The following is a 20,622-nucleotide window of genomic DNA, read 5'->3' as shown; positions in this document are numbered from 1 at the left end:
ACAGACGCTTCTGGGGATCGACTCGGAGGGCTGGAGCGCACCTCTGGGCGTCGGCCTAAATGGGGAAGGGGGGGGGGGGCGTTGGCACGTGACCCAGAGGAACGCTTCTCATTGGCTGGCGCCCTGCGGGGCACAGTCAGAACCCCAATCGGGAAACGGGGATATTGTGCCCAGTGCAGTTCGGCGTGTAACGCTTTCACACTGAACCCCAGTGCTCCCTAAAGGGGAAATCTGGGGTTCCAGCCTGCAGGAAAAGGCAGAAGTCTTATTAAACGGCCTCTTTCTGAATGTGACAGTTGGCCATTTCAGAAATGCGTATGGCGCACGATTCCTGTTTTTATGGCCGTCATGGCAATGCAGCAGTTTAAAGCGTGCAAGCTAGTGTAGAAGAAGCAAGAGCGGTCAAATAATTATTTCTGCAAAGCAAACTTTATAATAGCCAAAAGTATTCTAAACTTATTCACATGATGCTTTTGTTTATTTGTATCTGTTTTATTTTTTTTTTTGGTTCTACATCTGAACATGCTTGTAGGTGGCAGAGGCAGCATTACACATACATCCCAGGGAATGCAAGGTTTTTAAAGACCTTTTCTCGGAAGCTCTGCCTCAGGGTGGGGCTCCTCAGCCTATTCACCCCCTCCCCCCTCCCCACACACACGCACACACACACACACGGCCAAGGGTGGTAGTGTGTCTGATCAGAGGGCCTACAGAAGTGCAAGGCAGTAGGGATAATGTCTGTGTTTATCATCACTCATTTTTTCTATCAAATAAATTATGGATAACTCAGAGACAAGCATGTCAATGATATATCTTCATGCAGTATTCACTGCTCCTCCCTATTTGTTCATATCTTCAATAAAACATAACCAAAATATGATTTCATTTCATGTAAGTGCCTTGTGCCAGCGTATAATCGGTTTAAATAAAACATGCTAACAGAGCAATAGCATGTCTGTTTTCAGTTACTGCACGTTTACCAGAAAACACAGAATACAGGTTCATTTGCACTTTCCACTCTCAGTGGAAGACCACAGGAATGGAATCCTGAATCTGGTCTATGGAGGTGGTCCAGAGGTTCTAGAACATCACTGTAGCTATGAGTTACAAAGTGTAGCGGTTGTTCATTATCCTCTGAATCTTGCATATTAGTAGCATTTATTTGCTGTAGTTACAGTCAGTAAGGAGGCTCAGTGTTTTTTGGAAAAGGGTAACTGACTTTCTCATGATTGGTGGAGAAGTGTTTCATATTTATGGGGTCCATTATGAACAGTTACTGGGGTGGTTGCTATCTTGAGCAGAGGATGAAAGAGCATTTTACTTTAATGCGCTGTAAGGAGTTTTGGAAGCTGAGCTAAAGCCCCAGGGCAGTAATTAGTGGTGTGGAAGAATATCTGGGATGCCCAGGATCACCGGGAGACTTCAACATTGCGTAAACACATTGGTAGCGTGAATCTTGTCCTCATGGCAAAGTTGGGAGAAATGCTCTTCACAAGTCCCAGCCCAGACGTAAACAGCCAGATCTGTCCAAACTGAATCTTCACCGTGGTCCCCTTTAACGAACGTCTATTTTTTTTAATGGTCAGGTGCAACTGAAAATTAGTTTAACAGATTTTTATAAACCGCGGTGTGATTCTGGCACTGAAGAGACAAAGCTCGTGTTGAGAGAAAATGTCACCCCCCCCCCACCCCCATCTGTGAAAATCTCCAGTTGGAGAGAGAGAGATGCTTTTCTGATTCTGGATGTGCTTTGAGTCTCTTGTCCTTTTATATATATAGATATATATGTATATATATATATTTTTTTATTTTTTATTTTTTTTTTTCAGAATAAATGAGTCTATTTATGGGCTGGATTGATTTAAATGAAAGGCTCCTGGGAGAAGCTGCCTGAAATCCCCTGAGCTGAAATATTCCAGCCCAGCAAAAGGAGACGCCTCCAGCGTCGTCTCAACGCCAGGGAATCCGAAGCTGTGCTGTGTGCTGTGTACTGTATGACGCAGGGACGCAGGGACGCAGGGACGCGAGCTCACGCCATCGATCGCGAACGACGTGACGGCGCTCGCTCCGCACCGCGCCGCGCCGCAATGGCGCATTAAAATAAATTAGGCCAGATTAGGTTTATCTGGGCAGAGAAAATGACACGTTTCTTGGATCCCGGATCATGATGTTTTTTTTTGTTCAGACGCGACGGGCGTGAACGAGGCCGGCGTGCGCGTGTGTAATTTGTGTCGCCGCTTAAATGGAATGGGCGAATGCGAGCTTGCTGAAACTTTTCCATAAATATTCAGGCGATGCTCATTTTGTTTTTTTTTCCTGCTGCCTGTGTGAGCCAGCTCAGCTCCTCTGGTGAGATGTGGCCTCATCAGAATGCCGGCCATGTCGTGTAGTTCAGTGGCACTCTGTATGCAGCAAAGAGAGGGGTTTGTTTTTTTTCCCTCACTTTTTTTTTTTCCCTTTCTTTGCTCGAAGGCTTTGCCTGAATCCCAACATTGACCCTGCTGCGATTAATGCTGGCTCAGTATCGATTCAGGGTACGGTGTGTGCGCACGTGCGTGCCTGTGTGTGCGTGTGTGTGTGTGTGTGTGTGTGTGTGTGCACGTGTGTGTGTGTGCACGTGTGTGTGTGTGTGTGTGTGTGGTGTGCGTGTGTGTGTGGGTGCGTGTGTGTGTGTGGTGCGTGTGTGTGTGTGTGTCTGCATTGTGTTGTGTTGTGTGTGTGTCTGCATGTGTGTGTGTGTGCTGTGTGGGTGCAGTGCGTGTGTTGTGTGTGTGTGTGTGCGACGTGTGTGTGTGTGTGCATGTGTGTGTGGTGCATGTGGCGTGTGTGTGTGTGTGCACTGTGTGTGTGTGTGTCTGCATGTGTGTGTGCGTGCGTGTGCATGTGTGGGTGCGTGTGTGTGTGTGCACGTGCATGTGTGTGTGTCTGCATGTGTGTGTGCGTGCGTGTGCATGTGTGGGTGCATGCGTGTGTGTACGTATGTGTGTGTGGGAGGAAGGGGACGTTCATGGGAGGTATTTGGCAGCGTTTGAAGGGTTAAAGTGAAACAGGCTGTGCAGACGCTGGGTCCTGGAGTCTGAAGGTGATTTCCTTTCACACACAGCTTCTCTGCTCCGCCAGCTCAGCCAGATGCCTTTTTCTGCAAATACAACCGACTGCAGACACACACGCGCACTCACACACACTTTCCACACATCACCACACACACCACACACAACTTCACACATGCGCACTCAACACACACACACTACACACACACACACACACACACACACCACTTCCACACACACATCCGACTACACCACATTTCACAATGCGCACTCAACACCACCAACACACACCACACCACCGCGCACTCCCCGCACCACACTTCACACACACACACACACACTCTATTTCTCTCTCACACATGCAAGCGCAGACACACACACACACACACAGCCTGCTGTCTAGCCACAGGAACACACACTGTGTGCCTCTCGTCTGAATCCCCGTCCAGAAACCCCCCCCCCCCCACTGTCGCCGTTGATTCACCAGGCGGGGGCAGCAAGGCCTTTCCATCAACAGCCTGGCGCCAAGCGTAGCGCCATCCCCCACCCCTGCGCTGTCCGCACTGTCCGTGCTGCACGCCGTCCAATCACGGGCAGCGGAACCCAGGAAACTCGGGACTTAATGCGAGGGTCTTATGAAGCTCGGGACTTTCTGCTCTAATGGCCTATTAAACCTCGCTCCGTTTTCATCTCACAAAGAGAAATGAGCTTGATGCACAAAGAAAATTGGTCTCTTGTCTTTCAGACTAATACATATAGGGGACTGGGAAAGAGGGGTCCAGTCCTACTTTTTCATGCAGATAGGAAGTTATAATCAGGCAGTGGGCGGTGTGTTATTCTCCCGTGCGAGTATACAATGTCCAAGGGTATGTATCTCCATGCAAATTCTTGGATGTGCGCGCACACACACACACACTTTCATCACACGATCTCACACAGGCACACACTCATACACACACACTCTCTCACACACACACACATACTATTCTGCACACAAACCATCACACGCAAAGAAATTGCACAAAAGAGGGAGAGCTAATTATGACATCACAGATTTTTATGTAAGTGCTTAATAAAAGGGTGTTTTTCAGGCAGACCTTCTGAGACAGGAACCCAATCTTAGATTTTAGATCTTGTTCCAGACATAGTGCATGCCACATTTCCATGAACATCAGGCAGACTGTCTAGGAAGAGAGAGATGTTTCTTATCTTAGAAAATGAAAAATTGCAGAAAATGAGGTATAATGGACTGGAAGGGCAGATGTGTTCTTTGTGAGGAGGTACTGTAGGTCTAATGAGTTTCTAATGATCGAAGTACTCAAATGGGGCCAAAATTATTATTGCATTGAGTTGACCCGTGTAGAGCAACCTAGTGGCCAACTGACATGAAATTCGCTCCATTTTGCGTACCTCTCTACCAGTGTTTTCCTTGTTCTGTGAAACAACCAGGCTGTGTGAGAACAGGGGAAGGCGGTGGAAGTCAGAATAATAAGAAGGCTAGCAAATACAAACACTGTGCTTTTCATCATAATCAGCATTGTGCTGAGAACACCATAGACTTTTACATAAAGCGCATTCTGTGTCCATAATTGCTGTGCTAACAAAATGAATGTGCTCTCTGATAAGTGGTTTTCTATTATAAAAATAGGTAATTGTATTGGTACATGAAGATGAAATGCTCAAGAAAAATAGTGTGTTTTTTAATCATAAACCTCCCGGCGTGTTTGCACTACAGCTTTCTTAAAGAAACCAGAGAAACTAATGGTCTCACTTTTGCTCTCTAGACTTGGAAATGGTTCGGGTGTACAGTATAAGTCTATTTACGCTTAACGTGTAAAACGCTTCTCCCGGGAGCTGGATGCGATTGGCTCATTGGGCTTTCCCCCCGCCTTCATTAATCATTCTGACCAATTATCTGTCTTGCGTTGGCTCTAGGCTTACACCCTAGATTAAAAAAGCCAGCTGCATAAACCTACTAAGATTAGCAGTTAATAGTGGTTACTCGCTCTCAGCTCAGTGCCCTCGAAGGGGAATCGGGGGAATTAATATATTTTTTTGAAAAATTATCGGCAGTTGGTGTACGAGCGGCTCCTTCAGGGAAAGGCAGCTGCCGCTACACACTGCGCCCCAGCAGGGTTGAAGCAGGCCGGATTGCCGCTGGTTACCGCTGGTTGCCGCTGGTAACTGCTGGTTGCCGCTGGTTACCGCCGCGTTAGTTCCTCCACTGTGGCGCACCCGGAGCCCGCCGATGACCGGGCGTCCTCGCCGAGGAGACGCGCCGCTCCTCTGACCCGTACGAGCTCTCCACCATGGGACCGTGGAGCCTCCGGTTCTCCCAGACGCGCCGGGCTACGTGCTCGTAACCCGCTGCGACTCGAGGAGGACGAGCGGCAAATTACAAACCGAGGACGGAGAAAAGTGGGGGGGTGGGGGGGGATGCTGATTTTAAGAAGAGAGAATTTATTTAACCGGCGGATATACTTTTTACTCCTCACCTCCTTTCCTCCACTCCCCCACTACCACTCGTCTCGTTCCCGGAAGTATGTGGAGGAAAGGAGGGTGGAGTGAAAAGTACTGGGATGGATGCGCCTCTAGGGTACTACTGTAGTTTCTTTTGTGGAAGTATTTGTAGAGAAAAGGAGGAGAGGAGACGAGTTCTGTGCACTTCTCTCTTCTCTCTTCTCTTCTGGAGGGAGGGAGGACACAAAGACTGGCATCCGGGGCACGGAGGAGAGGAGGTGGAAGTGGAGGAAAGGAGGATCAGTTTTTTGGAGACGCTTGCTGTATGAGTGCTTTGTATGTCAAACCAGATACTTTCCCTGGGTTTCCTGTAACCACCATGGTTCTTTTTAAAGGCAGGTCTTTACTACTTTAAATGAAGAGGTTCTTATACTGGAGCAGCTCTACTATCTGCTGTATGGCTTTATTAATAAGACGTTCTTTTGTGAATGATTGTGCAGCAGAATATTGCCTATAATGCTTATCAGAAAAGTGCGGATGAATTTGCACAATGCATTCACTTCTGTTGCTGTTTGTTATATTCTTTACCTTACATCTGTGCCTAATTGGTTGCCATATTGAGTTTAGAAAAACAATACGGCGTGTTTCAGTATCGCCTGGCTCATTGATTTGGGAATAATTGGTACTTTAAAATCTCATTGTGTCTGTTTTAGATCCCATTATATTAAACGGAAATTAGTGTCACATTTATACAATTATTTGATTCTTTGTGGTTTTTTTTCTCCAACACAATGACTCTTTTCGGATTTGACCTTGACCTCTTTGTAATGACTGATATAGCTTAATTTTATAACATAATTATGCTTGTTCAAATCCGTTAATTACGATAATCTCTCCCATTATCAATGACAAGTGCTGTATCGCAAGAGCAAAAATACACTCGAGCTAATGCACTGCAGAGATCCATTTAAAATGTTAGAAACACATTGCTTAGGAGGACAACAGCCACTGGGTTTGACTGGATGTACTGAACATGAGTATACCAGCCAGTGACTGCAAGTTTGATTTATTCATTTTGACTATTCACCAGTGCCCGTGGACCACTTTGTGAAAACTTTAAATGAATCGCGAGCTCACGTTAGGTGCACATTTGAAATTGCGTTTGGATGGTGAAACTGCTCACATTTATTTTTGTCTGACATTATGTGTGACATTTGCATTCAACATACGCTCTTATCCAGAGCGACTTGCTCTCCTTTTACACTGCATCCATTTATACAGCTGGATTTATACTGAAGCAATGCAGGTTATGTACCTTGCTCAAGGGTGCAACGGCAGTGTCCTACCAGGGAACTGAACCTGTGACCTTTAGGTTACAAGACCAGTTCCTTACCCATTATACTACCCTGCCACCCTCAACATTTGTTTACATTCCAGTCAGTGAGAGCAACGATCATTTGTGTGACTCTGGAGAACTCTCTCTTGCCTGGTGAAACCCCTTTCTGACTTTTGTCTCTTACCGGGTCTCATTGTAAGAATATATCAAAACAATACAGTCAATGGCAGTCAATAGTAACACATTCGACATGGAAGGCTTTCCAAGAGCTAATACAGGAAGGAACCCTGCTTGGCTTTTGTGCCCCTTTGTACTGGCATGAAAGCATATTTAATCAGCGAGAAGATTAGAGGCCCCCCCCCTTATTACAATGGCAAAGATTTCTGTACCGTACCCCATTCTGAGGTCCTGTATATCGGTTTGGAGCCGCGTTCTCTTCAGACAGAGTGGCAAAGGGAATGAGTGTTTGAGAGAAGGAGAGGGAGGAGAGAGGGGGGGGGGTCTCTCTGCTGGTCCTGGGTGACGGGGTGCCGTGATTGGCCGAGTCCTCCGGGCAGGCACGCGCTCCCGCCGTGCCGGGGGCGGCCCGACCCGGCGTCCCTGGGAGACGCTAAACGGGCGCGTGGATGCGCCCGCCATGCCCCCGCCTGCGGCTGATTGGCTCCGGATCGCTCAGCGGGCTCCGGCGTGATGGCTATCGACCGCGGCGCGCGCGCGGAGTCGCCAGGAGACGGCGGAGTCCGCGGCCGCGCGCCAGGCTGGCCGCTCAGGCGTTCGCGGGCCGGGGAGAGGGGGCGGAGCCACGCCCCCACAGAGCCTGCTGGGGTTAATTTATTACCAGTCTGAATTTCAGCGCCATCATGAAAATGCACTTGTTGTGTGTGTGCATGGTTGTGTTGCTGATGTGTAATGTGTGTACGTGGTGGTGCAGGGTCCCAGTGTGTGGGTGAGTGTGTGTGTGTGTGTACGTGTGTGTGTGCATGTGGTTGCGTGTGTGTTGAGTGTGGTGTGTGTGGCATTGGTTGTGTTTGTGGTGTGTCGTGTGCTGTGTGTGCACACGTGCATTGTGTGTTTGCACCGTATCACGTGTGTATGTTTGTGTTGTGTGTGCATGGTGTGTTGTGTGTGGTTGTGTGGTGTGTGTGTCTGTGCAGCACGTGCATGTGTGTGTGTGTGTCTGTGCGTGCGCGTGTGAGTGTACATGCATGCACAGCCTGTTCCACTGTTCCCATCATTGCATGTTGCCGACATAATTCTCTTCCTCTTTCATCTTCTTCCATTCCCCCTCTTATATTCCCCATCTCTTAGTACTATTATTTTGATAGTACATATATGTTTTCTTTATATATATGAGCAATGAATAGGATTTTCGCGACAGTTTTGCAATCCAACAAAAGCAGCGGTCTTCCCGCCAAGACTCTCTGAAATTTTCTGACGCACACGCAGCGGGAGCAGCCGGGCCCTCACGCGGGAGCGTACTTAAATCTCAGACGAGCACTTACGCCCTCCCCGCTGTCCGTCACCACCACGCCATTCCCACGTCTGAAAAAGTCTGAAATATTCTGTAGGCATGAATGACACACTTCCAGTTTTTTATAAGGGAGGAATGAGTGACAGAGAGAGAGAGAGAGAGAGAGAGAGAGAGGTGCTAAAAGGATGATAAAAGTTCTTAATGCACATCTCGGTGGAGGTGCTCATTAGCGCTGATTGACTGGGTAATGGACTGAGCGTCTGCCCTCCACACGGCCATGTTCACAGCTCGCACTAACTGCACCGCGCCGTCCCTCTCTCTCTCTCTCTCTCTCTCTCACCTGCGCGAGCAGAAAAAGACCCTTTCATCTCTCTGTCTTCTGACCCCGCTCTTTTCTCTGTCCCCCCCCCTCTCTCTCTCTCTCTCTCTCTCTCTCATTCTCTTTTTCACAGTTCTCTGTATAAATTATGGAAGAGGCAGCTTTGAGTGCCGGGGCTGATTTGTCTTTTTGTTCTCGCCCTGTGTTCTGTGGGCTCTTTGAAGCCAGGAAGTTGGGTAGAGAGATGGGCGGTTTTGTACACGTGTGAACGTATACCGCGTGGCCAAAAGTATATGGACCCCTGACATCCAACATCTCGTACAAAATTATGGGCATTATTATGGAGTTGGCCCACCCTTTGTAGCTATAAGAACCTCCACTCTTCTGGGAAGGGTTTGTACTGGATGTTGGAGCACTGCTGCTGGGATATGCTTCCATTCAGCCAGAAGAGCATTAGCGAGGTCGGGCACTGTTTGGGCGATTAGGCCTGGCTCGCAGTTGGCTTTCCAAGTGATCCCAAAGGTGTTGGATGGGGTTGAGGCCAGGGCTCTGTGCAGGCCAGTCAAGTTTTTCCACACTGATCTCGACAAAACCATTTTTATACGAACCTTGCTGTGTGCCCGGGGCATTGTCATGCTGAAACATGAAAGGGCCTTCCCCAAACTGTTGCCACAAAGTTGGAAGCACAGAACAGTTTAAATTATCCTTCACTGGTACATTTGTCTCTGCATCGTGCATGCGTTCACACACATTGTAATGTGTAGAAGCTGTGCCGTCTTTAAATCAGTGCACTTTGTTCATCACTCACAGGAAACAGAAAGGTTGTCCTTGGCAGGGTAAGGTACAATAGAAAAGGAAAGTTTTTAGAGGAATGAAAAGTTGACCTGAGAGTCCAGAACTGCCTTTGGTCAACAGTCTTTTTTCTTTTCTTTTTTCCTCATTTTTTTTTGTTCTTCATTGATTGGAGGAGAGGGAAACTGTAAACTCTGGTGCAGGAGTAGAAAAGTTTTCAAAGGGACTCCTTCATCTGAGTCGAGCCTCGCCCTTGGTTATCGATTCTGTGTTTTCCGTTTAATCTCGTTTCCAGGCAATGACAGACTGTTTGCTGTATTTTATTGGAAAGGGGGTTTACCAGGGTAAGAAGTGGTGAAATGGATGTGGGCGAATGTAGCGGCTTTGGTTTGGTAGTCGGTGGAACGGCTGTTGTGTCCGCCTGGTCTGCAGAGTTCTGTTGGAGAACGGGATGGGTAGAGAGGGATGGCGAGTGGAAAGGAACATCGGGTTGGGTTGGGTTGGGTTGGGTACTGACCCCGGTACCGGTACTGCTACGACACCGGTTTCCATGCTGGGTCAAAATGCCAAAAGCAAAGTGGAATAAAGTATAAAGTATGATATAAACAATGAAATACAGCAATTAAATAGTTCAAAGTATTTGCCTTTTGCAATGAAAAGATGTTCTTTTATGTTGTTATTTATTTTAAGGAAAGTGTGGGTTCACGCACCGTTTTAGCCCCAGTGCTATTTTAAAAGTATTGGTCTAAACGATGCCCATCCCGTCCCACTCCAGTAATGCAGGGGCTTGATGAGAGCAGGGGACTGTTGGAAAGCAGCTCTCCTGTTCCTTTGTGTAAAACTCAGTTCTTTGGCGCCTCGATACTGGAAAGCTTTCGCGGGTTTAATGGTGTGAGTGGTGACACACTGTGCACACTCGAGCTTCACATGCGCTCTCGAGGTTCACATGCACTCTCGAGCTTCACGTGCACTCTCGAGGTTCGCGTGCGCTTTCTAGGATCACAGGCTCTCTCGAGGATCACGTGCGCGCTCGATGCGCGAGCCATTGTTGTGTGTCGCTAGGCGCTGGTGCCAGTCCCGCGGCGGTTGATCTGTGATGTGCTCGATAGAAAGGGCGAGGGGGGGGGAACAATGAAGACCACACCGACTGAGCTCTCAGTCTCATTTGTCACCGAACCCCGGAGGGAGGGGGTGGGGGGACGTTGCCCTCCAACAGACTCGGGCGCCGAATTTGTCCTCCGAGCTTCCGCTGACAGACGCGCTCGTGTTTTTTTTAGTCCGCAGAGTCCCTCTTCATCACACGGTGACAGGCTCCTGAAGACTCTGCCGCCGGTTCAGTTCAGCCCCCCCCCCCCCCCCCCCCCCCGCTGCTGACGGGATCCGGTCCGCGGTGTTTTGGGTGTGGGGGTGGGTTTTACAGGACGAGCGTGCTGCATGTGCCCGTTTCAGAGCAGCACGGGCCCTGTGCTCTGTGCTTTCACCGGCCCTGTGCTCGACCCGGCCCTGTGCTTTAACCGGCCCTGTTGGTGCTGAAAGGGGACAGAAGACCTTGTAGCTGTGCAACCAGATCTCCACATGCCAACATTACTGTTCACCTGCTGTACTGGCTGAGATCATCGGGGAAATAAGGAAAACAAATCAGTGCATATGTGTGTGTGTGTGTGTGTGCGCGTGTGTATCTTGTGTGTGTGACTGTGTATGTCTGACTGACTCTGTGATGTGTGTGTGTCTGCGTGCGTGCGGACGTGTGTGTTCTGGGACACAAGTTCTGAGGGGCTCAGACCTGGGGACAGGGTTCGTTTGAGGTAGTGTACAGAATGAAACGATGCGGCTCCTCCCCCCTCTTCTCCCCCAGACGGGGCAGCTCTGTGCACCTGTAAGCTGAGCTCAGCTCATTCCAGCCCCTCTCAATTTCACTCGCTGGTGCGTTCTCATCCCTTCACACCTGAGGAAAAAGGGAAATGATAAAAACAGCCATGTCCCCGGTGTCCTCCCTGGGGGACGGCGGTGTCTGGGCCCGGTGTGAGGCTGTACGGGCTCCACACACCGGCGCTCTGGAAAGGTTGTTACGGGTTACGGCCGTGTCTGTCGCTCGCTGAGTCCCCTGCGGTTCGCTGACCGGATTGGTCCTGTGATTGGTTCCCCTCTCACAGACTGCTCGCGGCCGTTAGGTAGCCTGTTGCGGAGGAGAACTGGTCTGAGGTCAGCTTCTTTTTCGGCTGGGTGGGGGGTGGGGGGGGGTGGATGGGGGGCGGTGTGGGGGACAACACACCTCGAGTATTTCTGCTGACTTGAGTAATGCATGATATAATAATGCTACAGAGAAGGGGGTGTGTTAAAGGGAGGAGGGGGGGCAGGTGATAAGAAAGACAGGAGTCCAATTAAAATCTCAATTACCAAAGCTACTGACAAGCTCATTTAAAAGAGGTCCTTAGACACCCTGTGGAAGGAGGGAGAGGGGTGGGGGGGGGGGGTAGAGTCCCTAGTCGTCAAACTGGGTCGATCAGCGCCAAGTCTGTGCGGCAAGTCGCAGCTGCCCCGATAACTCCCAGCATCCTTTGCACCGCCTCGCTCGCCGGGAGGCCTCCTGTGGTTTCCCGGGTTGTCATGGAGACGAATCGCTGTCACCGCTGTCAGAACGCTGGAGCTCCTCGGCGCATAAATCTCTCTCTCTGCCCTCCTTCAGCCCATGCGTTTGGGTCGCGCGCCAACAAAACCCTTTTTTACGGGCGTGGTTATTTACATCCCGCCATCAACGAAACTGTCAAAAGGCTGCATATCATCAGCGTTACTGCCTACAAAAAAATATATTTCACCGCGCCAACGCACATCAGCAGCCAATCAATGCGGGGTCAATTCATGAAAAGTATCTTTGGATATACAAGGCCCCTAGGCTGGTTTGCCATAATGAATCTGTAGGTATTGATTAAAAAAAACCTTCCACATCCGGGGTTACCTTACCCACCGGTGTGGGCTTGGCAGGCATTCAGACGTGTGCGTCCATTCCCTGAATCACTGCTGTAACCCAACGCCCAGCGATGTGCGTCATGAATAATTAATCGGCTCCCAGGATGGGTTTATGAGAAACCAAAACCCTGGGCGGGCATTTCGTCGGACGTGCAGCACCACACGCTTTTACGTCTTCGTTGGGATATCCGCCGACCGCGTGTGCTTGGCGTATTCAAATAAACGCTCACCCCTGGGGTCCATATTCGATCGCAATAGAACGCGAATGATGGTTGAACTTTGACCCGCCCTAACCCCTAACCCCCCCCCCCCCAGTCCCTGAATGATTCCCCCCCCACTGTAGGGTAGGAGATCTGGTGCCTTGCTTGTGTTTGTGTATCCTTTACTGGATAATCTTGTCAGGCGTTCCAGTTTCATTTTCCGAACATTTCCATGGTCTTGTCCTTGCGAGTCAAATGGTGCATTATTAATGTTTTTTTTTTTTTTTTTTCTGGTAAAATTGCGTGTTGTTTCTCCTTGTGTCTTACGGCATTCGTGCTGGACGACGTTTTAATAAAAGGAGCAAAATGCAGAATGAGTGGCCCTGTGTGAGTCAGCCGGCCTGCAGCTGATCAGTATTCACAGATTTCATTTGGTGAGGATGAGTATTTTCGTGCCTCTTGTGAAAGGTGCAGTAAAAGGGGCTCTTCCTCTGTTACGTGTGCCCTCTTTCTGTCCCGTCAGCGCTTCCGGGTCACTGACATGGCCGCTTATTGGTAGGCTTTAATTAAATCTGACACAAATGTCAAGCTCAGCGGTAATCCGAAACGTATCAGTTTTCTGGTCGCGAGGTCAAAGGTCACAGAGGCTCTCGATGGCTTTTCGATCTCTGTTCCTCAGTCGGTCTTGCAGTGGGCTCTGGTGTAATTCTCCAGAGCCCCATCGGTGCTTGGGTAATGTGCTCAGAGGTCAGGATCACATCTGAATCATTTTGCTCATTTCTATTTTATTCTCATCGTTTCATTCTCTCAAATCATTCTCTTGGTGCATCCCCCTCACGCCCTACTAAGTTTCCAGGTCACAATGTACTGACCACATAGGTTCCTGGTAGCATCCTCATCCTCAGCGCCGGTTGGGACGGCGTCTTTACCGTGTTATTTTTTTTTTTTACAGAGCGTAATGAGTCGCTGGTTTTTTGTGGCACTTCAGAATCCGCGTCTGAAGTGATAGTTTGGTGTGATTTCTTCCACTCAGAAATAGCTCAGAAAAAAAAGCTCCCCCCACCCCCATCGCACACACACAAACTTACTCTGAAACTGGCACACACACATTTAGTAATGAGGGAGGGAGAGAGAGAGAGAGAGAGACAGAGAGAGAGAGAGAGAGAGAGAGAGAGAGAGAAGCAGGTGATAGGGAGAATAAAGAGAGTGACAGAACAAGTGCGAGTGAGAAAGAGGGAGAGATGGAGAAAGGGAAAGAGTGGGAGAAAAAGAAGGGTGTTGGGTGGGGAGCAAGGAAGAGAGTTTGGGAGACTGGGGGAGATTTGGTAGATTGGGGCACGGGGGGGTGGGGGGGGGTCTTAAATCTGTCTGAAACGGTGCGTGTTTGGAGCGAGCCGTCTCTCCGTGTGCTGTGCTGTGGGCCCAGCATTGAGCCAGCAGGCTGTTTGTTTCTGGGGGGGTACAGTATTGATCAGCGTTCCCGAAAACTAACCCTCGTTTTCTTCGGCCCTGTCGTGACCCCTCTTCACTTGGGACAAAAAGAGCCGTCCCAAAATGTCTTCAGTGGAACACAATCCACTTCATTGGAATTAAATGATCTTCTTTTCCATTTCTCCCCATCCAGCTCTTTCTTCAGGATAGTCAGGCTTGTTCTGTAATGTTCCGGAATGTTTTCTCTGGCGACAGGAAGTGCTGTTATACACACAGTGCATTTGTGGCCACTTCCGCCTTCTCTCTCTGGGTTTTCATTCTGTCTGAATCGGGTTTGAAAACCAGTCATTGCAACAAGCAAAAAAAAAAAGTCCTCCTCTCTGCGTGGAGTTTGCATGTTCTCCCCGTGTCCGCGTAGGTTTCCTCCCACAGTCATAACGTGTAGCCCGGGGACTGCAGATGAGCGTTAGCCTTCCTGGCTAACTCCTGGCACCTTTACAGAAATGTTTTTAATGTGCAGTGTCCCTGTCAAATAAACAAATAAATTAAATCACGCTAAATGAAACTAGTGATATCTGTGTGAATCTTGCCTGAAGGGAATTTACACCTAACACCCCCTTTTTCGGCTCTGTGTGTGGTGAAGTGTTTTGTGACTGTTTGGAGACGGCTGTGTTTCGCAGGAGAGGTGTATATTGGGGTGTGGTGAAGTGTTTTGTGACTGTTTGGAAACGGCTGTGTTTTTCAGGAGAGCTGTACATCGGGGGTGTGGTGAAGAGCCGGTACAACACCCTGCCCAAACTCATCGCGTCCCGGGACGGGTACCAGGGCTGCCTGGCCTCAGTGGACCTGAATGGGAGACTGCCGGACCTGATCGCAGACGCCCTCCACAGGGTGGGGCAAGTGGAGAGGGGCTGTGAGGGTGAGTGACTGAGGGATGGTAAATGGACTGCATTTATGTAGCGCTTTTATCCAAAGCGCTTTACAATTGATGCCTCTCATTCGCCAGAGCAGTTAGGGGTTAGGTGTCTTGCTCAAGGACACTTCGACACGCCCAGGGCGGGGTTTGAACCGGCAGCCCTCCGACTGCCAGATAATCGGTCTTACCTCCTGAGCTATGTCGCCCCTACAGGGAGGGAGGGGTACACACACACACACACACATAAATACACACACACAAACACTCACACACATACTACATACACACACTCACACACAGACACTCACTACACACATATACTACATACACACACACACACATAAATACACACGCACACATACTACACACACACACACACACTACGCATACACATACATAGACAAATACGCATACATGCACACACATACTACACACACACACACACTACGCATACACATACATAGACAAATACGCTTACATGCACACACAAACAAACACACACACACACACACACACACACACACACACACATGCTCACACACATATGTACACAAACTCACACTGAAGCTCAAAGTGCTCCAGACAAGCTCCAGACAGGCTCCAGACAGGCTCCAGACAGGCTCCAGACAGGCACTGTCATTTAAACAGCGGTGTTATGTGTTACCTTCCTTGGCGTGCATTTGGGCAGAGGCATTACACATTCAGTTTGATTTTATGGATATGTTTTTTTGATAAGTAGATTAATCTGGGTTTGAGTCAAAACTGTCCCTAATGACACATGACTAACCCTGTTTAAAATGTGCTTATTCTGGGGCAGAACCAGCAGCCCTCATTTGAGAGAGACCCGTTTTTTGGTGCCAGGATGGTAATTCAATCAGACTGAAGCGCTGGCAGATTCAGTAAACTGGGCGTGTGGTGCGCTTTTTAATGAACTCATTGAGATAATTACTCCAAATCGCATTATCAAACGCTACCTGTTTAGCTTGTGTACAGCGGGTTCGTACCTCACAGTCCGTATACACAGGAGAAATGATGGTCCAATAACGATGTTACTAAAACTGAAACTAAATTCCACAGAAGAGAAATGACACACAAAATAAAACATCAGATTTTGTGTCTCCTGTTTGTGTTCCTTATGCAAATGAGAAGTTCAGGGTAAAATGCATATTGTGTTTAACTGTGTGTTGTAGCTGTGTGTTGGAAGCCTGTGTTTAACTGTGTGTTGTAGCTGTGTGTTGGAAGCCTGAATTTAAGTATGTGTTGAAGCTGTGTGTTGGAAGCCTGTGTTTAAGTGTGTGTTGAAGCTGTGTGTTGAACCTGTGCGTTGAAGCTGTGTGTTGAACCTGTGCGTTGAAGCCTGTGTGTTGAACCTGTGCGTTTAAGCTGTGTGTGGAACCTGTGCGTTGAAGCCTGTGTTTAAGTGTGTGTTGGAAGCCTGTGTTTAAGTGTGTGTTGAAGCTGTGTGTTGAACCTGTGTGTTGAAGCTGTGTGTTGGAAGCCTGTGTTGAAGCTGTGTGTTGAAGCCGCCTGTGCTTGCTCCTCTCCAGGCCCCAGTACGACCTGCATGGAGGACTCCTGCTACAATCAGGGCGTGTGTCTCCAACAGTGGGAGGGCTTCTCCTGTGACTGCACCATGACGTCCTACGGGGGCTCGTACTGCAGCGACCGTGAGTGCCCCCCCCTCTCCTTACTACCGGGGGCTGGCTGTGTGGGTGGGGAGGGTGGGGGTCGAGGATTTGGGCTGAGGAACCCGCTGCCCCCCTACCTGTCCTCTCTCTCTCTGACACTGCTACTCTGCCGCCGCCCTTGTGGCCGCTCCCTCAGGTTGCAGCTGCGCCCACCGGCTTCCCTGCTTCTGTGAACACATTTCAAACCCAACGCAGAGATGCTGAAGTCCATTAGCTGCTCTCTTTTGGGATCAATGTCAATCCGATCTAAACGCCAAAGATTGCTTCTCATCGTGTAGTAAGTGGATATAAATGGGGGATATTCCGTTCTCAGGTTCTTTCGCCAGTGAAACTCTATAAACCCCTGAGTTCATTTGCCACATCAGTTTAATGTTAAATATCTCCCCTCTGTGATATGCTGTATGCCAGTGTCAACCTGTTGAGGGAGAATGGTGCTCCAATACTTAAAATCGTCATAGGCTAAATTTCCAACAAAAAAAAAAAAGAGGAAGGTGTATAAAAACGTGAGCCCACATGTCTTACCCACAATTCCCCTCTGAAGGGATTTGAAACCCATCATTCTTTTGTGCAGCGCTCGGAGACTGCGAGGTGCTTGGGCTTTGTGGAGCAACAAATCCTTCGGCTGAGGGAAATTAATATCCAGTTCAGGCAGGAAGTGGGCTGTTGGAGCTCCTGGAGGGGCAGAGACGTGTGGAAAACTGTAATTCGAGCTTTCGGCCTCCCAGCCTGCTCGAGCTCAACACGCGGGGGGGTGGGGGGCGTGGGGTCGGGGGGCTTGCTGTGAGTTTCAAACCCCGCTCCGATACCTACCGAGTGTTAGAGGTCACGGTGCGCTTGCGCTATGAATTCATTTCCTGGGGCTCCTGGGTCGCCGGGCGCGAGGAGCGGCCCCACCGCCGCGCTCCTCACACCCCCCCCCGCCCCCCCCATGCAGCGATTTTTGGGGCAGCGAGGCGGTCCCGCGGGCGGCGGAGTGCGCTGGGAGGGATTAAGTGCCGGAGAAAGTAGGTTTTACCGAATATAAATAGTCTCATACATCTTCGCTGTGAAAAGGAGAGAGAGGACAGCGGCCACACGGCAGGGGGGTTCCTCAGGGTCCTGTTCTCGGCCCGATTGTGTGGGGTGGGCAGTGGGGGCGGGGCTGAGGGGGGGGGGGGGTGGGGGTTGTTGATGCTAGAGAGGCTGCAGTGAAATTATTAATGAAGATGGGATCTGGGCTAGCGGACGCGCACAGGCCAGAACCGCTCTCTTACCGCGTCGCAGTTTTAACTTTTAAGCCGGATCCGTTTGTGGCAGAGGGGGATTAATTGAGCTGTCCGCGGCGAGTCTTGTTGGCCGCGTTCTGGAGATGACAGTGGCGCTAAGCCGCGGGTTCGGGCGGCTCCCGCAGACCCCTCTCGCTCTGTGGCAGCTCGGGTAATTGCCTCCAACGAGCTGAATTGGCTTCAGCTTCGGCGCCTGTTGTCGCCGCTTCTCGTATCCTGACTGAATGCGATTTTTGAGAGGCGTGCGGATTTTGGGTTTCTGTGCGCTGGGGTGGCCCGGAAGCACGTCGGGACGTGCCGCAGTCAGACGGAGAGGCAGAGAAAGGAGCGGAAAGCCCCCCCCCCCCGAACGCCGCCCTCGCCGCCGTAGATTGGAGACTCTGCGTTTCATTAGGTGACACAGGCCGTAATTACTCTAGATGTGTGGCCCTGGGCTGCTGCTCGGTTTATCTCCTCCGATAGGGCAGATATGTTCATGCAGCTTGAGACTTAGCCGGCAAAGAGGATTTGATTTTTGAGATAAGGGACGGGCGAGGGGAAAGGGGGGTGGGGTGGGGTGGGTGGGTGTGACTCAACAGCAGCTGAATCCATTTTGCCGGGCTCATAAACAAAGCCTCCCGGACGAACGGCCTAAAAACACGTCGGCCGCCATTTTGAAACTCTACCTGAAGCTAGACAGGAAGTGGACTCCACACTGTGGCTCGCAGGGACGGAGAGTCACACGGTGAGCGAATCCGTCTGTTCCCCGCTCGCACGCACGCACACACACACACGCACACACACACACACACATGCGCACGCACGCACGCACACACACACACACACACACGCCCGAGGGAACTCGGGCTCCTCTTTCCTTTTTTTCATTCTGCGATCGTTTCGGTCTCCGCTTCTGAAGCCGCAGCGGGGGGTGCGATGCATCATGGGAAGCTCGGCTGACTGCCGGAGGCAGGCTCCGAGCCGTAGGCCCGCTGAGCTCTCTGACCCCGCGTCTGGGAAGGGAGCGTACTTCCAGCAGATCTCCCCCCCCCCCCCCCGCCGCCTCGCTTGTTAGCTTCAGACTAGCCGCCGCGGTTCAGCTCTGCCGCAGACAGATGCCACGCCTGTCACGAGGCGACGGGATGTTTGTGCAGCCAGCCGGCGCCGTCACGAGCGCGGCGAAGTGCGATCTCTCTCCGGTGCAGCCGACCGGTGCCGCCCAAAAAAATAAGGGTCCGGAAGCGCGATTCCCCTCCGCTGACGGCTGCAGAGTGGGAATACGGCCTCACCGGTCATCGCACCCGAGCCTTGGACGTTACTCTTCCTCGGCCAGACCCGCACCCTTCATACAGGCCGGGCCAACCTTCTTCAGTACCGAGCTGGCTCGTGGAGTTGGGCTCTATTTCCGATTCCAAGTCCTTCCCACAGGGGAGGTTATTATTTACCTCGCCTTCTGGACTTTTGGAGGTTCATGCTCAAACTTTAGGTCTTGCCTAAACATTGTAATTTCTCCTATTTCCTTTTTTTCCCTTGTAAAGCAGCTTTGTGACAGTGCCTGTGTAAAAAAAACAAAAAAAAAAAACAAATAAAAGTGAATTTTAAGCTCTGTTTTCTAGGACGGACGTTGGCGTCTTTTCGTTTACAGTCGTGCTTCGTGCTCCCTCATCCTTCCGGCCTTCCGAACTCGTGCCCTTCTTCATTTGCTGGGATTCCATCCTGCCGGGCGATGATGCGTTTCCTGCCCGCCCGCATGGCCAAATCACATACATTTCCTGTCTGCCCGCATGGCCAAATCAAAGGGGTTAACCTGTGCGAAGTGTTGAGTATTACGTGCTGGCCTCAGTCTCGCCCTGTGTCCTGGAGGTGCAGTCTGCTGCCTTCATTATCTGAGATCCTCGCAGGCCAGTTTGCACAGCCTGGACTGTTTTGAGTGACGCGGTGCGGTGTGTGTCGGTCCTCGCGTGGATAGCTGAGCTCGGCTCGACTCCTCGTATCCACTGCGCCTTCCCGTGAGAGTTCAGTGATGAATATCCCTCTCCTGGCAGATGGTACTGTTTGGACATGTTAAACAAACACAGATTGAGCTATAATTTAAGCAGTTTTGTTTAAAAACAGAGGTGTTGTAGGTCTAAGGAATTAATGACTCCAAGTGCATTCGTGACTCTGTTTTACTGCTGCAGGAGAAAATTAAGAAAACTCTGAATGCATGACATCACTGCGCAAACTGCTTTGGAGTTGCTTGTTTTAGACCACAAACCCTCAAATGTCCCCAAACCAGTAATTTTAAAGCTGGATGATTCTCAGAAAAATCATCTGCAATCATCTAACATTTCTGTCGTCACAGAAAAAGACAGTTGCTGTTGTTGCTGTTGCTATTGCTGCTGTTGTTGTTCTTTCTGCTGCCGCTGTTGTTGTTGTTTTTACAGTTGCTGTTGTTTTTTTTTTTGTTTGTTTTTTTGTTTTTTTGCTGTTTATGTTGTTGTCGTGTTTCTCACTTTAAGGAACTGTGTCGTTTTGAGCCCGAGAGTTAATTAACATTCGACAGGCGGTCCCCAGAGCTCGGTGTGACGTGGGAAGGGAGCGCAGCGCGCCGAGGTGTTAGCGTTAGCGGCTGGCGGCTGCTGTCTCCTGTGTGATCTCTGCTGCAACACTGCATCACTCAGCAGATGAGCTTAAGATTAGACGTGAAGAGGATTTACTCTTTTCTCTCTCTTTCTTTCTCACTCGTGCACACACACACACACACAC

At 50.0% G+C, this 20,622-nt stretch overlaps 1 protein-coding gene across 1 annotated transcript in view; it reads left to right on the top strand.

Annotated features, from left to right (window-relative positions):
* The window catches only part of nrxn2b (neurexin 2b), a 655,074-nt gene that overhangs the window by 356,171 nt on the left and 278,281 nt on the right, over positions 1-20,622 (top strand). The window contains exons 17-18 of the mRNA XM_064325221.1: positions 14,623-14,945; positions 16,490-16,609. Of these exons, the coding sequence (XP_064181291.1) occupies positions 14,623-14,945; positions 16,490-16,609 (443 nt within the window). The remainder of the gene's footprint in view (positions 1-14,622; positions 14,946-16,489; positions 16,610-20,622) is intronic.

Source organism: Anguilla rostrata, chromosome 3 (assembly GCF_018555375.3).
Source record: "Anguilla rostrata isolate EN2019 chromosome 3, ASM1855537v3, whole genome shotgun sequence".
Classification (NCBI taxonomy): domain Eukaryota; kingdom Metazoa; phylum Chordata; class Actinopteri; order Anguilliformes; family Anguillidae; genus Anguilla; species Anguilla rostrata.
This window is presented reverse-complemented; position numbering and strand designations above follow the sequence as displayed.